The sequence below is a fragment of the Phragmites australis genome, chromosome 3 (assembly GCF_958298935.1).
Source record: "Phragmites australis chromosome 3, lpPhrAust1.1, whole genome shotgun sequence".
Lineage (NCBI taxonomy): Eukaryota > Viridiplantae > Streptophyta > Magnoliopsida > Poales > Poaceae > Phragmites > Phragmites australis.
Genome location: NC_084923.1, coordinates 49,088,029 through 49,104,429, shown reverse-complemented (window position 1 = coordinate 49,104,429; position 16,401 = coordinate 49,088,029). Strand labels below are relative to the sequence as shown.

General features: G+C 40.8%; 3 protein-coding genes and 1 pseudogene across 3 annotated transcripts; 3 read left to right on the top strand and 1 right to left on the bottom strand.

Moving 5' to 3' along the window:
* Positions 1-689: 689 nt before the first annotated feature.
* On the bottom strand, positions 690-10,101 carry LOC133910827 (uncharacterized; annotated as a pseudogene).
* LOC133911318 (flap endonuclease 1-B-like) lies at positions 1,303-6,823 on the top strand. Its single transcript, XM_062353515.1, has 7 exons — positions 1,303-1,311; positions 1,411-1,499; positions 1,582-1,630; positions 1,746-1,763; positions 5,537-5,583; positions 5,661-5,712; positions 6,471-6,823. Exons 1-7 carry the CDS (start codon positions 1,303-1,305, stop codon positions 6,636-6,638), a joined length of 432 nt encoding a protein of 143 aa, XP_062209499.1. The 3' UTR covers positions 6,639-6,823.
* LOC133913701 (uncharacterized protein C24B11.05-like) lies at positions 7,301-9,949 on the top strand. Its single transcript, XM_062356920.1, has 8 exons — positions 7,301-7,783; positions 8,293-8,354; positions 8,460-8,525; positions 8,630-8,727; positions 8,832-8,957; positions 9,047-9,325; positions 9,418-9,483; positions 9,565-9,949. Exons 2-8 carry the CDS (start codon positions 8,309-8,311, stop codon positions 9,718-9,720), a joined length of 837 nt encoding a protein of 278 aa, XP_062212904.1. The 5' UTR covers positions 7,301-7,783; positions 8,293-8,308; the 3' UTR covers positions 9,721-9,949.
* A 565-nt stretch (positions 10,102-10,666) lies between the features above and the next one.
* On the top strand, positions 10,667-12,729 carry LOC133913700 (large ribosomal subunit protein uL18c). The gene is made up of 3 exons (XM_062356919.1): positions 10,667-10,941; positions 11,225-11,386; positions 12,430-12,729. Exons 1-3 carry the CDS (start codon positions 10,744-10,746, stop codon positions 12,577-12,579), a joined length of 510 nt encoding a protein of 169 aa, XP_062212903.1. The 5' UTR covers positions 10,667-10,743; the 3' UTR covers positions 12,580-12,729.
* The last annotated feature ends 3,672 nt before the right edge of the window (positions 12,730-16,401 follow it).

Here is a 16,401-nt window from a genome sequence, read left to right as displayed (position 1 = left end):
GTACTACTGGCTCGTTAATTACTCCAATTTTTTTGCTGCTAAATTACCAGCTACCGGAAGAAAAATCGAAGAGGCGGGCAGAGGCCACGCTTCGTGACAATTTAATTGAGTTAATAAAATCTTAGTGCTGGATCGATCTATAGCAGATCTTGTTGGCACAGGGTCGGCGCCGCCGGTGTCGTCCTAGCGGCCGCGGCGGCGACTGGCGCCGTCGGCGTGTTGGCTGTGGTCGCCGTGACGCTGCCTTTGGTCGGCTCCACTACAGCGCTCTGCTACGGCCTCTTCCACGACGTGACGTACCGTGTGGGCACTGGGCAGAGTACGTCTGCGGATAAACTGGATTAATTAGAACTTCGCTCATGTTGTCCTGAGATCGATCCTGTCTCCTCGTTATTGTCGTCATCATTTTTTTTTTCTATTTTTTTTGGAATGTCTCGTCGTCGACGTGTGATCGACCCTGAATTTTGTTATTTGCATAATCATTGACTGACATGTGTGAAATTATCAACGAGCAACTGTTTTGTACACAAGAACACGCCCCGCGCACAAGCAGTCTCCAGCCAAGCAGTACATGATCTTGCTGGGGTCTCAATGTCTCAACACACGCTCACACACAAACTTCTCTTCGAATTCTTGATCTTCAACAATGGTGGCATGCATGGCATACAAGCTTTGTCATGCCGGCTGTCTCAGAAGAACCAGCCGGTCGCAGCCTCCACCTCCCTTGCCTCGGTGAATTTACTGCTACTCCCGGACGACAGCGACAGGCACGACGACGAGGAGCTCGACGCCGACCGCCGTAGGCCACCCGGCGCCGGTGCGCCGTCCGACTTGAAGGCAGCTACTGCCGGACGAGCTCGACGTCCTGGATCGGCTACCAGAACCACCACCCTTCTTGTTGCCCCGGTCCCTCCTCCGAAACACGGGGAGCGGGAAGCATCTTGGCGCGGCGGCCGCCGCCGTCTCCTCAGCTTCGGCGCCGGCGCCATACGCAGCAGCAGTGGGCCGAGGAGTGACGTCGAGGAAGATGGTCGGCCGGTGCGGGCGGCGCCGGGACGGTGACACCGACGCCGAGCGCGCGGAGCTATTAGAATTTCACTTTACAAAATTACATCCCACTTTTATTTTTCCCTAAATCCTGTGCTATTGCCTGTGCAGGCATTCATATTTAATGTATTTTATTGGTCAAGATACCACTGTAGGCTGTTTCTCCAGTTGTCAGGTGATTCATATGTATTGTGCTGTCCATTTCTGATTTTCTGCAGATCGTGGTTGGAAGGACAGGAGCGGAACTTCTGACCAATGAGGCTGGTGAAGTCACGAGGCAAGAAATATTACTTGCCCCACTAATGATATGGTCATCATCTTTTCAGCTTATCTAACTTTGCCCTTGTCTGTGACTTGTATTAGCTTACTGTTGCTGACACCGCTGAACTTTATGCTAGATTTGTGTTTGATGGTGAGCCACCTGAAATGAAGAAAAAAGAGCTTGCAAAAAGGTATGGATGGAATTGTTTCTTTGATTCTCTTCTTCACTATAAATTCTCGATACATGCTTTTCCGATGTCTGTAATTCTTTAGGTCCTTGAAGAGGGCTGCTGCTGCCAAATATCTAAATAGAGCTATCGAGGTCATTTGCTACTCAACGTAGATCTAGAGCTTTCTTACTAGGCATACTTATCTTGTTCAGTGTTTTTTCAATCCATTGTTTTTGTTGGATTTCTGAGGTGGTTTTTGCATTGCAGGTTGGGGATGAGGATTCAGTTGAAAATTTAGCAAAAGGACTGTCAAGGTAATTATCCTATTGTTTGAGGAAAGAGGCAATCGATACTTTGTTTGTAAGAGTGTCCTTGAATTTATTTCAGATGAAGCATCCTGCCAGCCTCACATGAAATCTATCATTTGGAGTTTTGTATGCAAAAATTGAGAAACCAAGTTAAAATGTATCTTGGTTTTCGTGTGATGAGTGATTGATATTGTCATTTATTTGGTTTGATAATCTTCGGTTTTGCATAAGCTTTGATGTGATTTGAATTGATTTGAGATTTCATTTGAGTATAATGATTATGGACTAATTAGAATTGGAGTTGGAGATATGTGTTTGCTTGTCTCATGGTGTGCAGGTGATGGATGTAACTTGGCGGTCGACGGCGGGATGATCGGGGTCAAGCGGAGTGTTTGGTGCCAGACGATCAAGGAGGTCGGGCGAAGTCAAGGGTGATCCTAGCTGAACACGTGGAGATCAAGCAAAGCATTAAAGGCGGATGGAGACAGCATGTTGACAAAATCAAGCGAAGGGGATGCCAGTGTAAATGACAAGGCGACCCGAGGGAGCGGGAGCTGGAGAGACTTACCGGCAATCAGGATCGTATGACGGAGTACACGCGTCGACATCGAAACGCTTGCTTAAGGTGCAAGCAAGGCGGCGAGTCACGCTTTGAGAAGTGTGCAGGCGGTTTCGCTGTTTGGCCTCAAAACAGTGGGAGGACTGGAGGAGTATGTGGCACCATCGCGAAGCTTGCATCGAGACGAAGCTAAGTCGTGAAGGCGTCGCGGCCGTCCGTTGAATGGAGAAGAAAATAGACCAAAATACCCTTGGTGGTAGGTAGGAGTGCACTATAAAAGATGGGTATTTTGGAGAAAAGCTAAGAAACTTAAAGGCCAAATTTCCTAGGCCTATAAATAGAGGGGTAGGGCTAGATAGAGTTTCGAACCAGCCACTTAAGCCCCCTTGTGCCACCTATTTGAGAGCCTTAGAGCTAGGGTTTTAGAGGAGAGAATGATGAGTGCTTAGCCTACGTAATAGGTGAGAGTTTTGAGAGATAAATCTTTATAATCCGTCTAAAATAAGGCTGACCTCTTTGAGTAATTAAGTTTATATTTTTGCATATGCTTGAATTCTCCTTCTTCTAGTTTCCCTTTATTGGTTCTCTTGGAAGTTTTTTTGTTTTGATTTTCGTTTCGGTTTTTGGCCTGAAATTTCAACACCTTGTGAGATCATTCTTCTTGTTGCTAGAGGCATAAAAACTCACATATGAGTGTATGCTTATGGGTCTTGAGTACCCTTGCTTTTAGATCATCAACTTGGAGAGATTCCTTGTCCGGAGATCTTTTCTTTGAGCTGCAGTTTTTCACCTTTGCAGGGTTGTTTTTCTTGATGCTAGTGGCTTAAACACTCACATACTCATGTATTTGAGCGGGTCTTGAGTCCCCTTGCCACTAGACTATCATCTTGGAGGATAACCTTATCCGGTGTCCATCTTCTCTAGTTTTTTTGGAAGTTACGAGTTTTTGTGTACAAAGATATATGGAATGATCTTGAATGGAACCTATGTTTCATATTCTATCTGTGTAGTCATATTGCCATGGAACTAGTCTTATTGCTTTGTCTCTCTAATTCTTTTGCTTCCGCTTGAGCGTTTTGAGGTGCGTTGGGTGAGAAATAGGAAAAGTCCATCTATTTTGAAAGAAATTTGTTGATGCACCTATTCACCCCTTCTAGTCGTCATTCTCGTTCCTAAAAAATTATCCATATATTTTTCCTTGCATTTTAAATTATTTCAGTCGATTTATCAATATAACTAATATTCCTTTTGATATTTTTTGAAATTCCCCGAAAATAAAATTATATTATATGTGTAAATATACGTATACATATATATATATACACGTATATATATACATATACATGTACATATATATATATATACATATACATATACATATACATATAAATACATATGTATACGTATATATATCCATATATCTAGACATACACATACGTGGAGCCTACTACTACAGTAGCTACAGTATTCGGATCCCTATGAACGCACGGAATCTTGGCCTTTTAATATAGGGAAAACTGCAAAAACCCCCCCAAAAGTCACTTGGATTTTGACTTTCCCCCCCAAAAGTTGTTTTGTTGCAAAAAGCCCCCCAAAAGTTTGACTTTGTTGCAAAAAACCCCCTAAAAATTCAAAAAAATAAAAAAATCATTAAAAAAATTCTAAAAAAAACTAGAGACAATTCTAAGACCTTCTGTGAAATTTGTTTTCAAAAATAATATCCTTTGCATCATATTTCATGGAGAGGAAGTTTGGAAAAAAAAGAAAAATATGCAGCTCATTTATTAACTCATGTTATTTTAAATTTGTCATGTCTACCATTATTTTTCTACACAAATAATTTTGGGGGTGTTATGGATTAGTTATGAATTAATCTATCTGCAACCCATCTACTGAATCCTGCACGTTACAATAACTATTTCAAGATTTCATGTATTTTTACAAGATAGAGGATCATGTAAGAAGACTAAAAAATTTTGTTTCATGATTTTTGGATTAGTAAATAATTAACTATGCATTTAACTCGAATTAATAAATGAGTTGCACGTTTTTCTTTTTTTTCAAACTTACTCTCTATGAAATATGATGCAAAGGATATTATTTTTGAAAACAAATTTCACAAAAGGTCTTATAATTGTCTCTAGTTTTTTTTTAGATTTTTTTGTGATTTGTTTTAATTTTTTTTTGAATTTTTAGGGGTGTTTTTGCAACAAAATCAAACCTTTGGGGGGTTTTTTGCAACAAAACAACTTTTGGGGGGGAAAGTCAAAATCCAAGTGACTTTTGGGGGTTTTTTTGCATTTATCCCTTTAATATAAGACTAGGTAGGATGGCGCGCTTTGCTGTGCCCGTATCAAATAAATATTATGTTGAGCTACAGTAGCAGGTGGCTTAGAAGCGTACTGATTTTTCCATCGTTTGAATATGTTATATATGAGGGGGATGTTGGTTTCCTCTGGACTCATATATGTAATATACATATATAAATATATATTTGTATTGATTTATATGTATATACATTTAGATATAGGTACTTAGTATATTGATGGACAGTAGCTACAACAGTAATACGAACCTTAAAAAAAAGTTGTATTTTTTTTTAGTTTTAGTTTTTTTTCCTTTGTATTTTTATATTGTTATGTTGAGCTACAGTAACAAGTGCTCTAAGAGCGTGTCGATTTTTCTATCGTTAGTATATGTTATCGGAGGGGTACGTTAGTTTCCTCTGGACTTATGTATGTAATATACATATATAAATATATAAATTTAAATATATATTTGTGTACAGTTGTATGTATATATATTTATATATAGGTACATAATATATTGATGGACAATAGCTATGACAGTAATATGAACATAACAAAAAGAAATTGTGTTTTTTTTTGGAATTTTAGATCGTTTCAATCGATTTATCAAAAAAAATTTGACATTTTTTTAGAAATTTCTGAAAATAAAAATTATATAATGCGTACACATACATATACGTATACATACATACATATACATATATATATATATATATATATATATATATATATATATATATATATATATATATATATATATATATATATATATATATATACACACACACGTATAAAATGGTGGGACCCACCTGCTACTGCAGCTACAGTAGCCAGATGGCCTGGCGCTCGCGAATGCCGCGGTTAGTATATAGTATTGATTAGGCTGTAGAAAAGATAAAGGCTGTCAGGGATAGATTTTCCCCAGAGAGGTAAGCTGCAATCTGGCTGTTATCTCGTGGAGAAATATCCATGCATATCTGAAATGCTATCTTTTTGTTTGTGCCAGGTTGAAGCTTTTGACACCTGTTGCTAGCTTACCGGGATCTGTTACAGAGAAGGTGTAGGTCTAAACTTGTATTATTGTTTCGTATGGCTTTAATCTTCATCCCTTCACTCTTCCTTTGCCCCAGTCACAGATGTGCACTGGTATTGCACAAAGAGGTTATTTGTATATCTTTGATTTACAAAAGTTCTCTTAAGACATGCTGTGCGTAGGTATTCTCTCTTAAGAAGTATCTGCCCTTGCAAATAGACAAAATTAATATTTCGATTGAGGATCTTCAATTGTTCCTGCGAATAAAATATTGAACTTAGAGAAAGCTCTCCAGTTAAACACACCTCTCCTCCACATTTCTTCCATCTCATATTCCATGATACTGCCTCCGTCCAAGAAAACAAGGCATGTTTTATTTTGGAAAAAGTAAAAAATCATGTATTTTGACCGACAATTAGTCAATATATAAATATATTCAATGTATAAAAATTGTACAACTATATTCATATTTCAAAATGCTTTCACGCTACATTAGTTTTCTAGCTATAAATGATATATTTTATGAGAAAACAATGATCAAAGTCTTATTTTGAAGATTGGGTCACAATAAAATACGTCTTGTATTCTTGGATGGAGGGTTGGGTAAGCATCTTGTGTGGTGTGGACTAGTTGACCTGTTGCATTATTGCTTGCATCCTCTCTCTCTCTCTGTTGCTATGATTTGAATTCTAATTAGTAAGGTATTTGTGTAAAGTTCTGAAAACCAAGAAAGGACGCAGCGTCGATCCTTTTATAATTCCTTCATATTCAACTGGATGACAGGAACCCAAATGCATACTAAGTTCCCCAGGACAAAGTCTGAAGGTCAGGTCTGCTCTACAAGTATGCAAAAGCGCAAGCTCTGGTTTCAGATATGGTAGCTCAAAGCCATTTATGGTGGGGAGGCAATCAGGATTTCGTGGGATACCTCATGCTTTCTCTTTCATCTAAATCTGTAGCTGCTCTGGTTCTGAAGAGCTGACTGGTTGAAGCTGTAACTGCAGCTGCATGAAGAAAGGATGATCACTTGAAAAATTGTTAATCTCAAACTACGACTGTAATATTTCCTTGTCGTGGTGTAACATAGCTAATCAACTACTGCAGTTCATCTTCTCACATCTAACACTGGTTACCGCTTGATCTTTCCTTGGCGACCTTCAAGAATTTGGTCACATTTGGGTTTTGTCCTGAGAGGTTGGGAAGGTGTTTTTTTTTGGGCAATGCCGAGAGAAGAAACTGGTTGCAGTTGCTTGACTCGACCACCGCCTCATCTGACAAGATGCACCAATCTTTCTTCCTGTAGCATGGACTTAAGTTAACGAGATGGTCTCTGTACGAACTGTGTTATTATTCCGTTATCTAAAAATTTTCAAATTCTGGATTGAATTGATCTTTTCATGATGCATAGAGGTTGTACATTAGCATAAATTCTTCTTGATAACCAAGGAGTTGAAAAGTGCCATTTGTACCAGAATGGATCATTCCTCTGACGTTGGTTGTTCCAATTGAGTTACCATTACCATTGGGCTGCACCAAGTACTACCAAGGATGCCAAATGACGGCATGTGCTAACTAGAGTCTTGGAAGTATCCGATTCTCCATATCTTTTTTCACTATTCTTATTCTTTCCCATCCTCTGGCTCTATGAATTCAACAGAGGCTGCTGGATAAACAACAGCACTTGGAATGGCATCAAGTACTACCAAGTGGACCTATTCCTCAACTACGCGAAATTCCAGGATATTTAAAACAGATGCTGTAATATTCTTTGATCCTTCCAATTGGCGCCATATATTCTCATGCCACTTTTCTAGGAACCAGCCATGCAGTTCTGACTTGGCAGCATATACAGGACTTCAAGGTTGAACGCTGCACCTTTTTTCTTCTGTGAAAGGAAAGAGGCATCCTTGCTTTGATGGAAAGCTATAGACAAATTGGCTCTGGGTCATTCAAATGCTTCATGTCATGCCATCAATCTACCAAAGCAACTGCACATCTGTTGTCTATGTGGATAACCTCTGGCTGCTATAAGTAGAGCACCAGACTTCCAGCTTCAGCACCATTCATTGGAAGCCTTCGGACCTTGCATTTTGGAGGTAACCTACTTCTCCATTCTCATTGCTGTATTCATTATTTTGGTAATCCTTCAGTATTTTTGTCCTGTCCATGCTACTAAGTTGGGACATTTTTTTATGTTAATGATATTGGAATTCAGGTATCATGAACTGAACGCTTAGGTCATATCTGAATATCCCCTTGGGTAGTTACAGTGGTGAGATATGATTTGCAATACCTATAGCAGATGTTCAGACCAAAGCTTAAGCAAATAATACTATTGTGGATTTGAGACTTGTCAGAATTCAGAGCCAAGAGAGTCCTGACTAGTTTACCAAATTAACAATATGACATGATTTATTAATGTTGAAGTTTCTGGTCTAGTGGTCTTGCAGCTTCAGTTCAATTTTTTGTGTACCTTTTCGAGCTTGCAAGGACTGACTTGCTTTGCCTGTCGTTCCTATTATCTGGCATGTTACAGAATTTGTTTCAATTTCATCTCCTTAGTCTCATACGGTCAATTAATATAAGGTAGCAATCCTTTTTTCAGCTATTGGCTATTGAAGATGGAGACTATTGTTAAAGGACCGAAGTACGAGTGCTTGCTGTTTGGTATGTTTCATGCTTTTAAAACTCAGAGAAATTCTTGCTCATTTATTTCTTCATCTTTTTTTTTTTGGCACAATCCAATAAATGTATTTGCTATTTCATCTTCAGATTTGGATGATACGTTGTATCCCTTCAGCACTGGCATCAATCTAGCTTGTCGCAAAAATATACAAGGTGAATGATGATACTAATCATTTTCCATAGTATCATGCTTTATGAAACGCTTTTTGTTCGCAAATGTTGGAAGAGACTGCAATTTTTTTAATTTTTGCTGCCAGATTACATGCGTCACCATCTGCAAATTGAAGAAAGCCAAATTGCAGAAATGTGCCTAGAACTGTACAAGGAATATGGCACCACAATGGCTGGTCTTAAGGTACAACTCGTCTTTCATCGGTGCTAGTTTAGTTTTTACAATGACTTTGCCTGTTCGTTTTCCTTTTTCTCCTTTCTAATTACACGAGCGCTATTTCTCTGCAGGCATTAGGCTACGAGTTCGACAATGATGAGTTTCATGCAAATGTTCATGGTACATTGCCGTATCACAACCTGAGGCCCGACCCTGTTTTGAGGACCCTCCTACTTTCAATTCCACAAAGAAAAATAGTATGAGAAGTCACCATTTTTTTTTTACTGTATTCCAGAATAGCATGATGCCGAGAGCTTTTTTATCAACCTAAATTCGGTTGCTGCAGGTATTCACAAACTCTGACAAAGCTCATGCGGACGAAGTTCTGCACAGGCTGGGTTTGCAGGGTTGCTTCGATGGTGTGATATGCTTTGAGACACTGAACTCTTGCAACGACCTATGCGAGTCCCAGAATTGCATGCCGTTCTCTGATGAACCATCTCCCAACTTGGTTGATCTGAATGAATCAGATGGGTTCAGACCTAAATCACCCATCCTCTGCAAGCCCTCCATTGAAGCCATGGAAGCTGCAATTCGGATTGCAAATGTTGATCCCAAGAAGACGGTAAGGGATCTCCTCTCTAAAACATGACCAAGAACATATTCTAAACGAGGAAATGTCAACCTGGGAAAATCTAACTTCCATCTATTTTTCAGATCTTTTTTGACGACAGCACTCGAAACATAGCTTCAGGAAAGGCTGCAGGCTTCCATACTGTGATTGTAAGACACCTTACATGGTCCAAAATTCCACATTAACCATCCAAAGGATAAATTAAATTCGAAACTTTATGAATTTTGCAGGTTGGCAGATCAACAGTTGTTCCAGGGACTGACCTTGCGCTGGAAAGCATTCACAACATCAAGGAAGCTTTGCCCGAGATATGGGATGATCAGGATTGGTCTGAATGCGATGTTGTTCTTGCTTCCAGTGCTGTCGAAACTGCGGTTATTGCTTGAATGTGTTATCCAGTGGATTATCCTTCCTGTAATACTATGGGAGAAGACTACTTAGTGTGAGTTTGAATAGTGGATGCAGAAGTATAAGTTGAAGATGCATCCTAGTCCTAGCTTCATTGGTAAAGAAGTTGCACTCATAATGGAACTGTATCAGTGTATCAGTTACAGCAGTGTGAAATGAAGTTACTGAACAAGCATCTGCAGTAATTGTGCAGATGTTATTAGCATACTTTGGTGTACCATTCTCTATGTGCCATGTTGCTTCCGGATAATATCAAACATCAGAAGTTTGTATTCCCTCCGTGAAATTTACTACACTTGGATTCAATCAACATATTGGGCATTATTTCCTTGGGCTGGTAGTTACAGACTCCCAGTCATTTTTGTTTTGTATAATAAAGAAATTAACTTCTTTTTTAGATGATAGAATAAACATTATCCTAACCTCTGCGTCACGGATACACATAGCCGTAAAGAAATTAACTTCTGGTCGCGCTCAAGTAGGACTGTTTATTTCAGGTGCTGTCCTGTTGCCAAGGCCTTTCCCAGCAAGCTTAGCTCTTAGATTGGAGCTTTTTTTTCTCCAATCTTTTGTAGATTGGAGCTTAAATCGGGTTTGGCCTGGGCTGGGTAGGTCTTTTCAGGCCGAGGCCTAATATGCTCAGGTCTAATTAGTGTTTTTTTTTTTTGGCGAGGATAATTAGTGTCGTTTAAAATACTGAATTTTGTTTGGTTTCAGAGGTATTGTAATGAAATAAAGTTCATGCGAAATTTTTATAGAAATCGAGCGCTGAAAACATGCCCTGATTTTGAAGATTTTTTTTGACCTACTGTGCATGCTAAAAAACGCATATCTTTATTTTTGAGTTTTGGTTCGCTATTAAAATAAGTAAAACAGAAGGATTCTTTCGTAATTCGCCAAGCTTTTAAACACTGCACAGCGGATAGGATAAGGCCATAACCAAGACGCCATTGTGGGGAGAAGAAGAAGGCAAGTGAAGAGCAGCGTCGCACAAGGGAGCCATGCTCGCCTCGCCGGCGCTCACCGGCGCCCACTCCTTCGCGGCGTCCGTGTCCGGGAACCTCCGCATCACCCTACCTGCCATCCCTGCGCCGTCGCCCACGCCGGCACGGCGCGCGGCGCTGTCCGTTGTCGCCAAGGTCAAGGTGTCCACGCCCCAGGCCGACCGCATCGCCCGCCATGACCGCCTCCGCAAGAAGGTATGAGCCTACACGAGGGGTAACGTAGCCTCTCGCTTCTCCTCGCTTCTTGTTAACGTGAATGTGCACGAATTCTAATGCGGACGTCTGCATTCAATTACGCGAGCTTTTTTTTTTGGTGGGGGGGGGGGGGGGGGGCAATGCCATGCCTCCGTCCTGTTCGACGAAATGCTTTTGTTAGAGCGGTAGCATAAGCGTTCATCAACCATTGAGTCGCTACGAGCTTTACTGCTAGTTTAGCGTCGAAAATGTTGTAGTTATCGTCTTACATACTTCTTTCCAGGTAAGTGGCACAACGGAGAGGCCAAGGCTGAGTGTCTTCCGCTCTAACAAGCATTTGTACGCTCAAGTGATCGACGATACAAAGCAATGCACTTTGGCTTCAGCTTCAACCATGCACAAATCTCTCTCCAAGGAATTGGAATACTCGGCTGGGCCAACAGTTGTAAGTTCTCAGTACCTTTTCTTTTGCTTGAGAAACGGTGATCTTAGATAGTGATAAAAAATATAGTAAATGGTTTACTGGTTTCATGTGTTCGGCATTTTTTTTTTCAATGCTCATTGTGCAATGGGTTGAATAATTCAAGGAAGAATGCTACTAGCGAAAAATGCATACTCTTTCCACCTGTAGCATCATCGGAAACAAAATGATAACTTATCAACTGAGGACTTAGCGTGCAATTGATCATCTATGATCCACTCAAATGTATATACTCTGTTCGGGTACTGAATTATCATTGGGATTTCAGATTACATAGTTCGAAAAACTTAAAATGTACCACTTATTTCCATCAGATTGGACTATAAGTACATGCATGCATTCCGTATTTATACACAAGAACATACATGGTCATATGTCTCCAATCATTGGCAAACCCTGGTTGCAATGGAACTAAAACAGGTACCAGAGTATAACAGGTGGACAGACAATGTAACCTTCTATATGTTTCCCACTTTATAGGTTGCTTGTGCTATTCACAAATGATAAATATACCTTTTTATCAGTCCACCAGATGGTGGTGCATTTTTCGATGCTGCAATCTTTGCTGATATACCAAACATTCATGACCAATTTAATTGATCCAGTCAAATCTTAGGTTCAGTTTAGCTCAAAAGAAAATCCTAGGTTTAACTTGTATCCTTCCTTACATATCAATAACGTTTTCGGAGATCGTGTTAGCAGCGAGACCGCAAAGGCTTCTACATGGGCAAGTTACTGGAACTTGGAGAATCTCAGGGAATACACTGTGATATCTCTCAAGGAAACTTCAGAGGATTCTACATATAAAAAAATACAAAGCTGTTTAACGTTATGCAATCATTTTGGTGATTATGTTACTTTTATTTGCCACGCTGTTGCATTGGCATTGAATTATGGTTATAACATGATTCAAATTAACAATCTGAAATATGCTTTCAGCTCTTTATTGCAGATAGGCTATGATTTGTTTCTGATAGAAGTCACTGTTTTCATATTTGTATTTTCAGGAAATAGCACAAAAGATTGGTGAAGTGATTGCCAAGTCTTGCCTGGAGAAAGGAATTACCAAAGTTGTTTTTGACCGAGGTGGTTTCCTCTACCACGGTCGCATCAAAGCTCTTGCTGATGCTGCTAGAGAGCATGGGCTTGAGTTCTGAATCTTCCGAATGTTTGTTCATATTTCCCAGGATCACCTGTAACCTTCTCTTTTTTCCCTGTATGCTGAACAGAGTTCTTTTGTAGTCATTCGCCTTGTTCTGCAGATTGCGAACTTGGCCACTCTTTGATTGTATCAGATTTTTGTACCACTCTCGCGTTCTGAAGCTTCTCTACATGATAGTGTCCATCTCCTGCCGTTTGTAAACCTGGTGCACATCATACATGATAGCATGATTAATATGTGAAACACAGATCCTTCCAATCCGAACCCTACGTACACAAGAACTGAAGCAGGAAGAAGATGGCAACAGAGCCACACTTGGATGCTCTCTACTCTACTCCCATGGCGAGTTGGTGTGGTGTGTCGGCTCTGATATATTGATACACCACTATAATATTATATACAGAATTGCACGTTCACTGACGCACCAGCTTGTGCGTACTGTTCGTACGTTGTACTGTAGAACATGTATAATCTGACGTATTTTGTCATGTCAAGGTATTCCTATTTGCTACCTCTAAGAAATAAATTACAAAATACACTGATAAGCCACCTGCACCAGCACAATAACATCCAAACCACTATCACGCTGATGCTTACCGTGATTTGAAGTTTAAGACCGTAGTCCGTGCTAGGCCTCATGTTGGAACAACCATAATTAAGCTGTCGCTTTGGGCTACTGATCACCGCGTCATGTGTTTTGTTGTAAAATAGGCGATAAATAGAGCATAAAAATTATTTCATAGATGTAATTACCATAATAGAAATTCAAGCTATCTATACACGTAATAAAGTAATTGCACAACTGAAATGGGACAGTAACAACATTATTCAACATGTGTACCTTAAATAGTCGAATTGCTGAACAGAGCATATGAGCAATTATTCCAAAAGACTGACAGCAGAATAATAGAAGGTAATAAATTGCTCTCAGATTTTCACATAACAATTAGCCCCAAGACTCAAATGTCTTGCTCCCAAATTGTTCTACAAATTTCATCATTGATTGGGCTATTGCTAAGATCTCAACTAGCAAATAGAGTTTGGACATTATACCAAAATAAAGCACTAGACAGTGAGCTGCAAAATCACAGAGGACTTCTAACTGAATGAATTTTGTAATTACAGAGCTAACAAAAGCATACAGGTAGTGAAGCCTACAAAAGATTGCCATCACCACATTCATCCAGTAAAGACAAGAGCTTGCCATCTCTGTATAGTTATGGCCAAACATCATAATACTATTAGCAGCCCACAAGTCCAGAGCATCACAACAGCTCAAAAATCCAGAGCACCACAACCCTGTTGCTATTGTTCTTGACTAATAGCCCAATCTCAGATTATACCAATCATCACAGAGCAGAATTCAGACAGAGGAATAAGGGAGGAGATTACTCACAGCGAAATTCGACCAAAATCGAAAAGAAGTGAGGCTAGGCACGACTCGTAAGCCGCTGTCCCAGAAAACCTAGCACCCGCCGTTGCCGACGGCGTGAAGGAGATCGGAGATACAAAGCCTCTCCACACTGCCACTGCACGCGTGGATAAACTTCAGCTGTGCAGCTCCGGCCACCAACAAGTTCCTCTTCCCGGCCCCAAGAAAACAGATCGAGCACCCAAGAGGTCAGAACTCAATCTCCCCAGTGCAGGCCGGAAAGGAACTAGGGAAAGGGTGAGAAATCCACTCAAAATCGGGTATCCCAGAGGAGAGGAGGAAGCACATAAGAAGGGGAGGCTCACGCAGCACATCCTGGCCGACGAATCCGCCCCAGAACCGCATACCTGAGGGAAACGGACATGGCAGTTTCGCCGCCGCCGCCGCAATTTCCCCAGCCAGCCTCATGCTTATCCACCCGAGGACCCCCGTTGTGCAACCCTAGAGCTGGCTGCTGCTTTTGCAGCACGACGAAAGGGCCAGGACCAAAACAAGCGAGAAGAAAAAGGCCGGCCCAACCAGCTACCTGGAGACAGTCCAATAGTAAAATTTCTGAAAAAAAAATGCAACATTCCCCACCAAATTTTAATGTTGGAGATATCTGGTTTTATATACAGGATTTGAGTAAAGTGTACCTTACGGGTTTGAACACAATACCTAGTCATATAGACTTTGGCTCGAATAGACAGAGGAGGAATACACCTTGATCCTCTGTCTTGGTGTAAGAGCTTCCATCCACATAACACTCTGTACTAGGCTGCCATGCTTTTAGCTCCCGGGTTGGACTTTATGGTCATATCCATGTATCTAATTCATGAGTGCCACACAGAGAAGTACCCATCTTCTCTACAATTGCGACCACACAATCACACTCATATAGGTGAATTCTCCTAGATGTCCTGTAGGACGACATCTATTGCCATACGGCACTAAATTCATTAAGAGCATAAAGCTCAACCTCTCCTACAGAAGAGCAAGGCAGCAAATGGGATCAATTTGCTCTTGTATCCACACAGCTTATTTTCCTAGAGCCTAGTTCACGGGATCTTCGATCTCTTAGGATAGGTTACTGCCGACATGAATCTTTTCAGTGGGTAGTAATCCCATTCCTCTCGATGCTGCCTGAATGATAGTTCTAGCCATTCCTTTGGTGAAAGGGTCCGCAAGGTTCCTTTCAGACTGAATATAATGCACAGCGATTATACCCGTCTCTAGTGCATGCCTGAGCGACTTGAGTCGCCGTTTTATATGCTTCGAAGACTTCGTATTGTCCTTTCTACTCTTCACCTTAACCAGAACGGTTTGGTTATCGCAGTAGATGAGAACGGCCGGAATTGGTTTATCCAATATCGGCATGTCAGAAAGGAGTTATCTAATCCATTCTGCTTCTACGGTTGCTGAGTCTAGCGCTACTAGCTTAGCCTCCATCGTGGAGCGAGTAAGGATAGTCTGTTTAGATGATCTCCAAGACACTGCTCCACCTGCTAGAGTGAAAACATATCCACTCGTAGCCTTCATATCATCCGAGTCACTGATCCAGTTTGAATCACTGAATCCCTCTATGACTGCAGTATGGCCAGAATAGTGAATTGCAAGGTTCTTTGTCCCCTTTAGATACTTGAGTATCCTCTCCAGTGCCATCCAATGATCATCTCCTGGGTTGGACGTATAACGACTCAACCTGCATACTGCGTATGAGATGTCAGGCCTAGTTGCACTGGCCAAGTAAATGAGGGAACTTATCACTTGTGAATACTTTAACTGGTCTTTTCCATGGCCTACGTTTTTTCTTCAGCTTAGCATTTGGATCATAGGGCGTGGCTACAGGCTTACAATCTATCATACCAAAGCGTGTAAGCACCTTTTCCACATAATGGGATTGACTGAGTGTTATCCCATTCTCGTCCTTTAGGAGTTTGATGTTTAGAATTACATCAGCTTCTCCCAAATCCTTCATATCGAAGTTCTGAGATAGAAAAGACTTAGTTTGGTTAATCATTTCTAGGTCTGTCCCAAACAACAATATGTCATCTACGTATAAACATAAAATAACACCTCGACCCCCACCATAGCGATAGTACACGCATTTATCAGCTTCATTAACATAGAAGCCGACCGAAGTTAGTGTAGTATCAAACTTTTCATGCCATTGCTTAGGGGCCTGTTTGAGACCATACAAGGATTTGATTAGCCTGCATACTTTACGCTCCTGTCCTGTTACCACAAATCCATCTGGCTGATGCATATAAATCTCCTCATCCAGCTCTCCATTGAGGAAAGTGGTCTTGACATCCATCTGATGCACAAGGAGATTATGCGAGGCTGCCAGTGCTAAGTGCACACGGATAGTGGGTAACCTGGCAACAGGAGAATACATATCAAAAT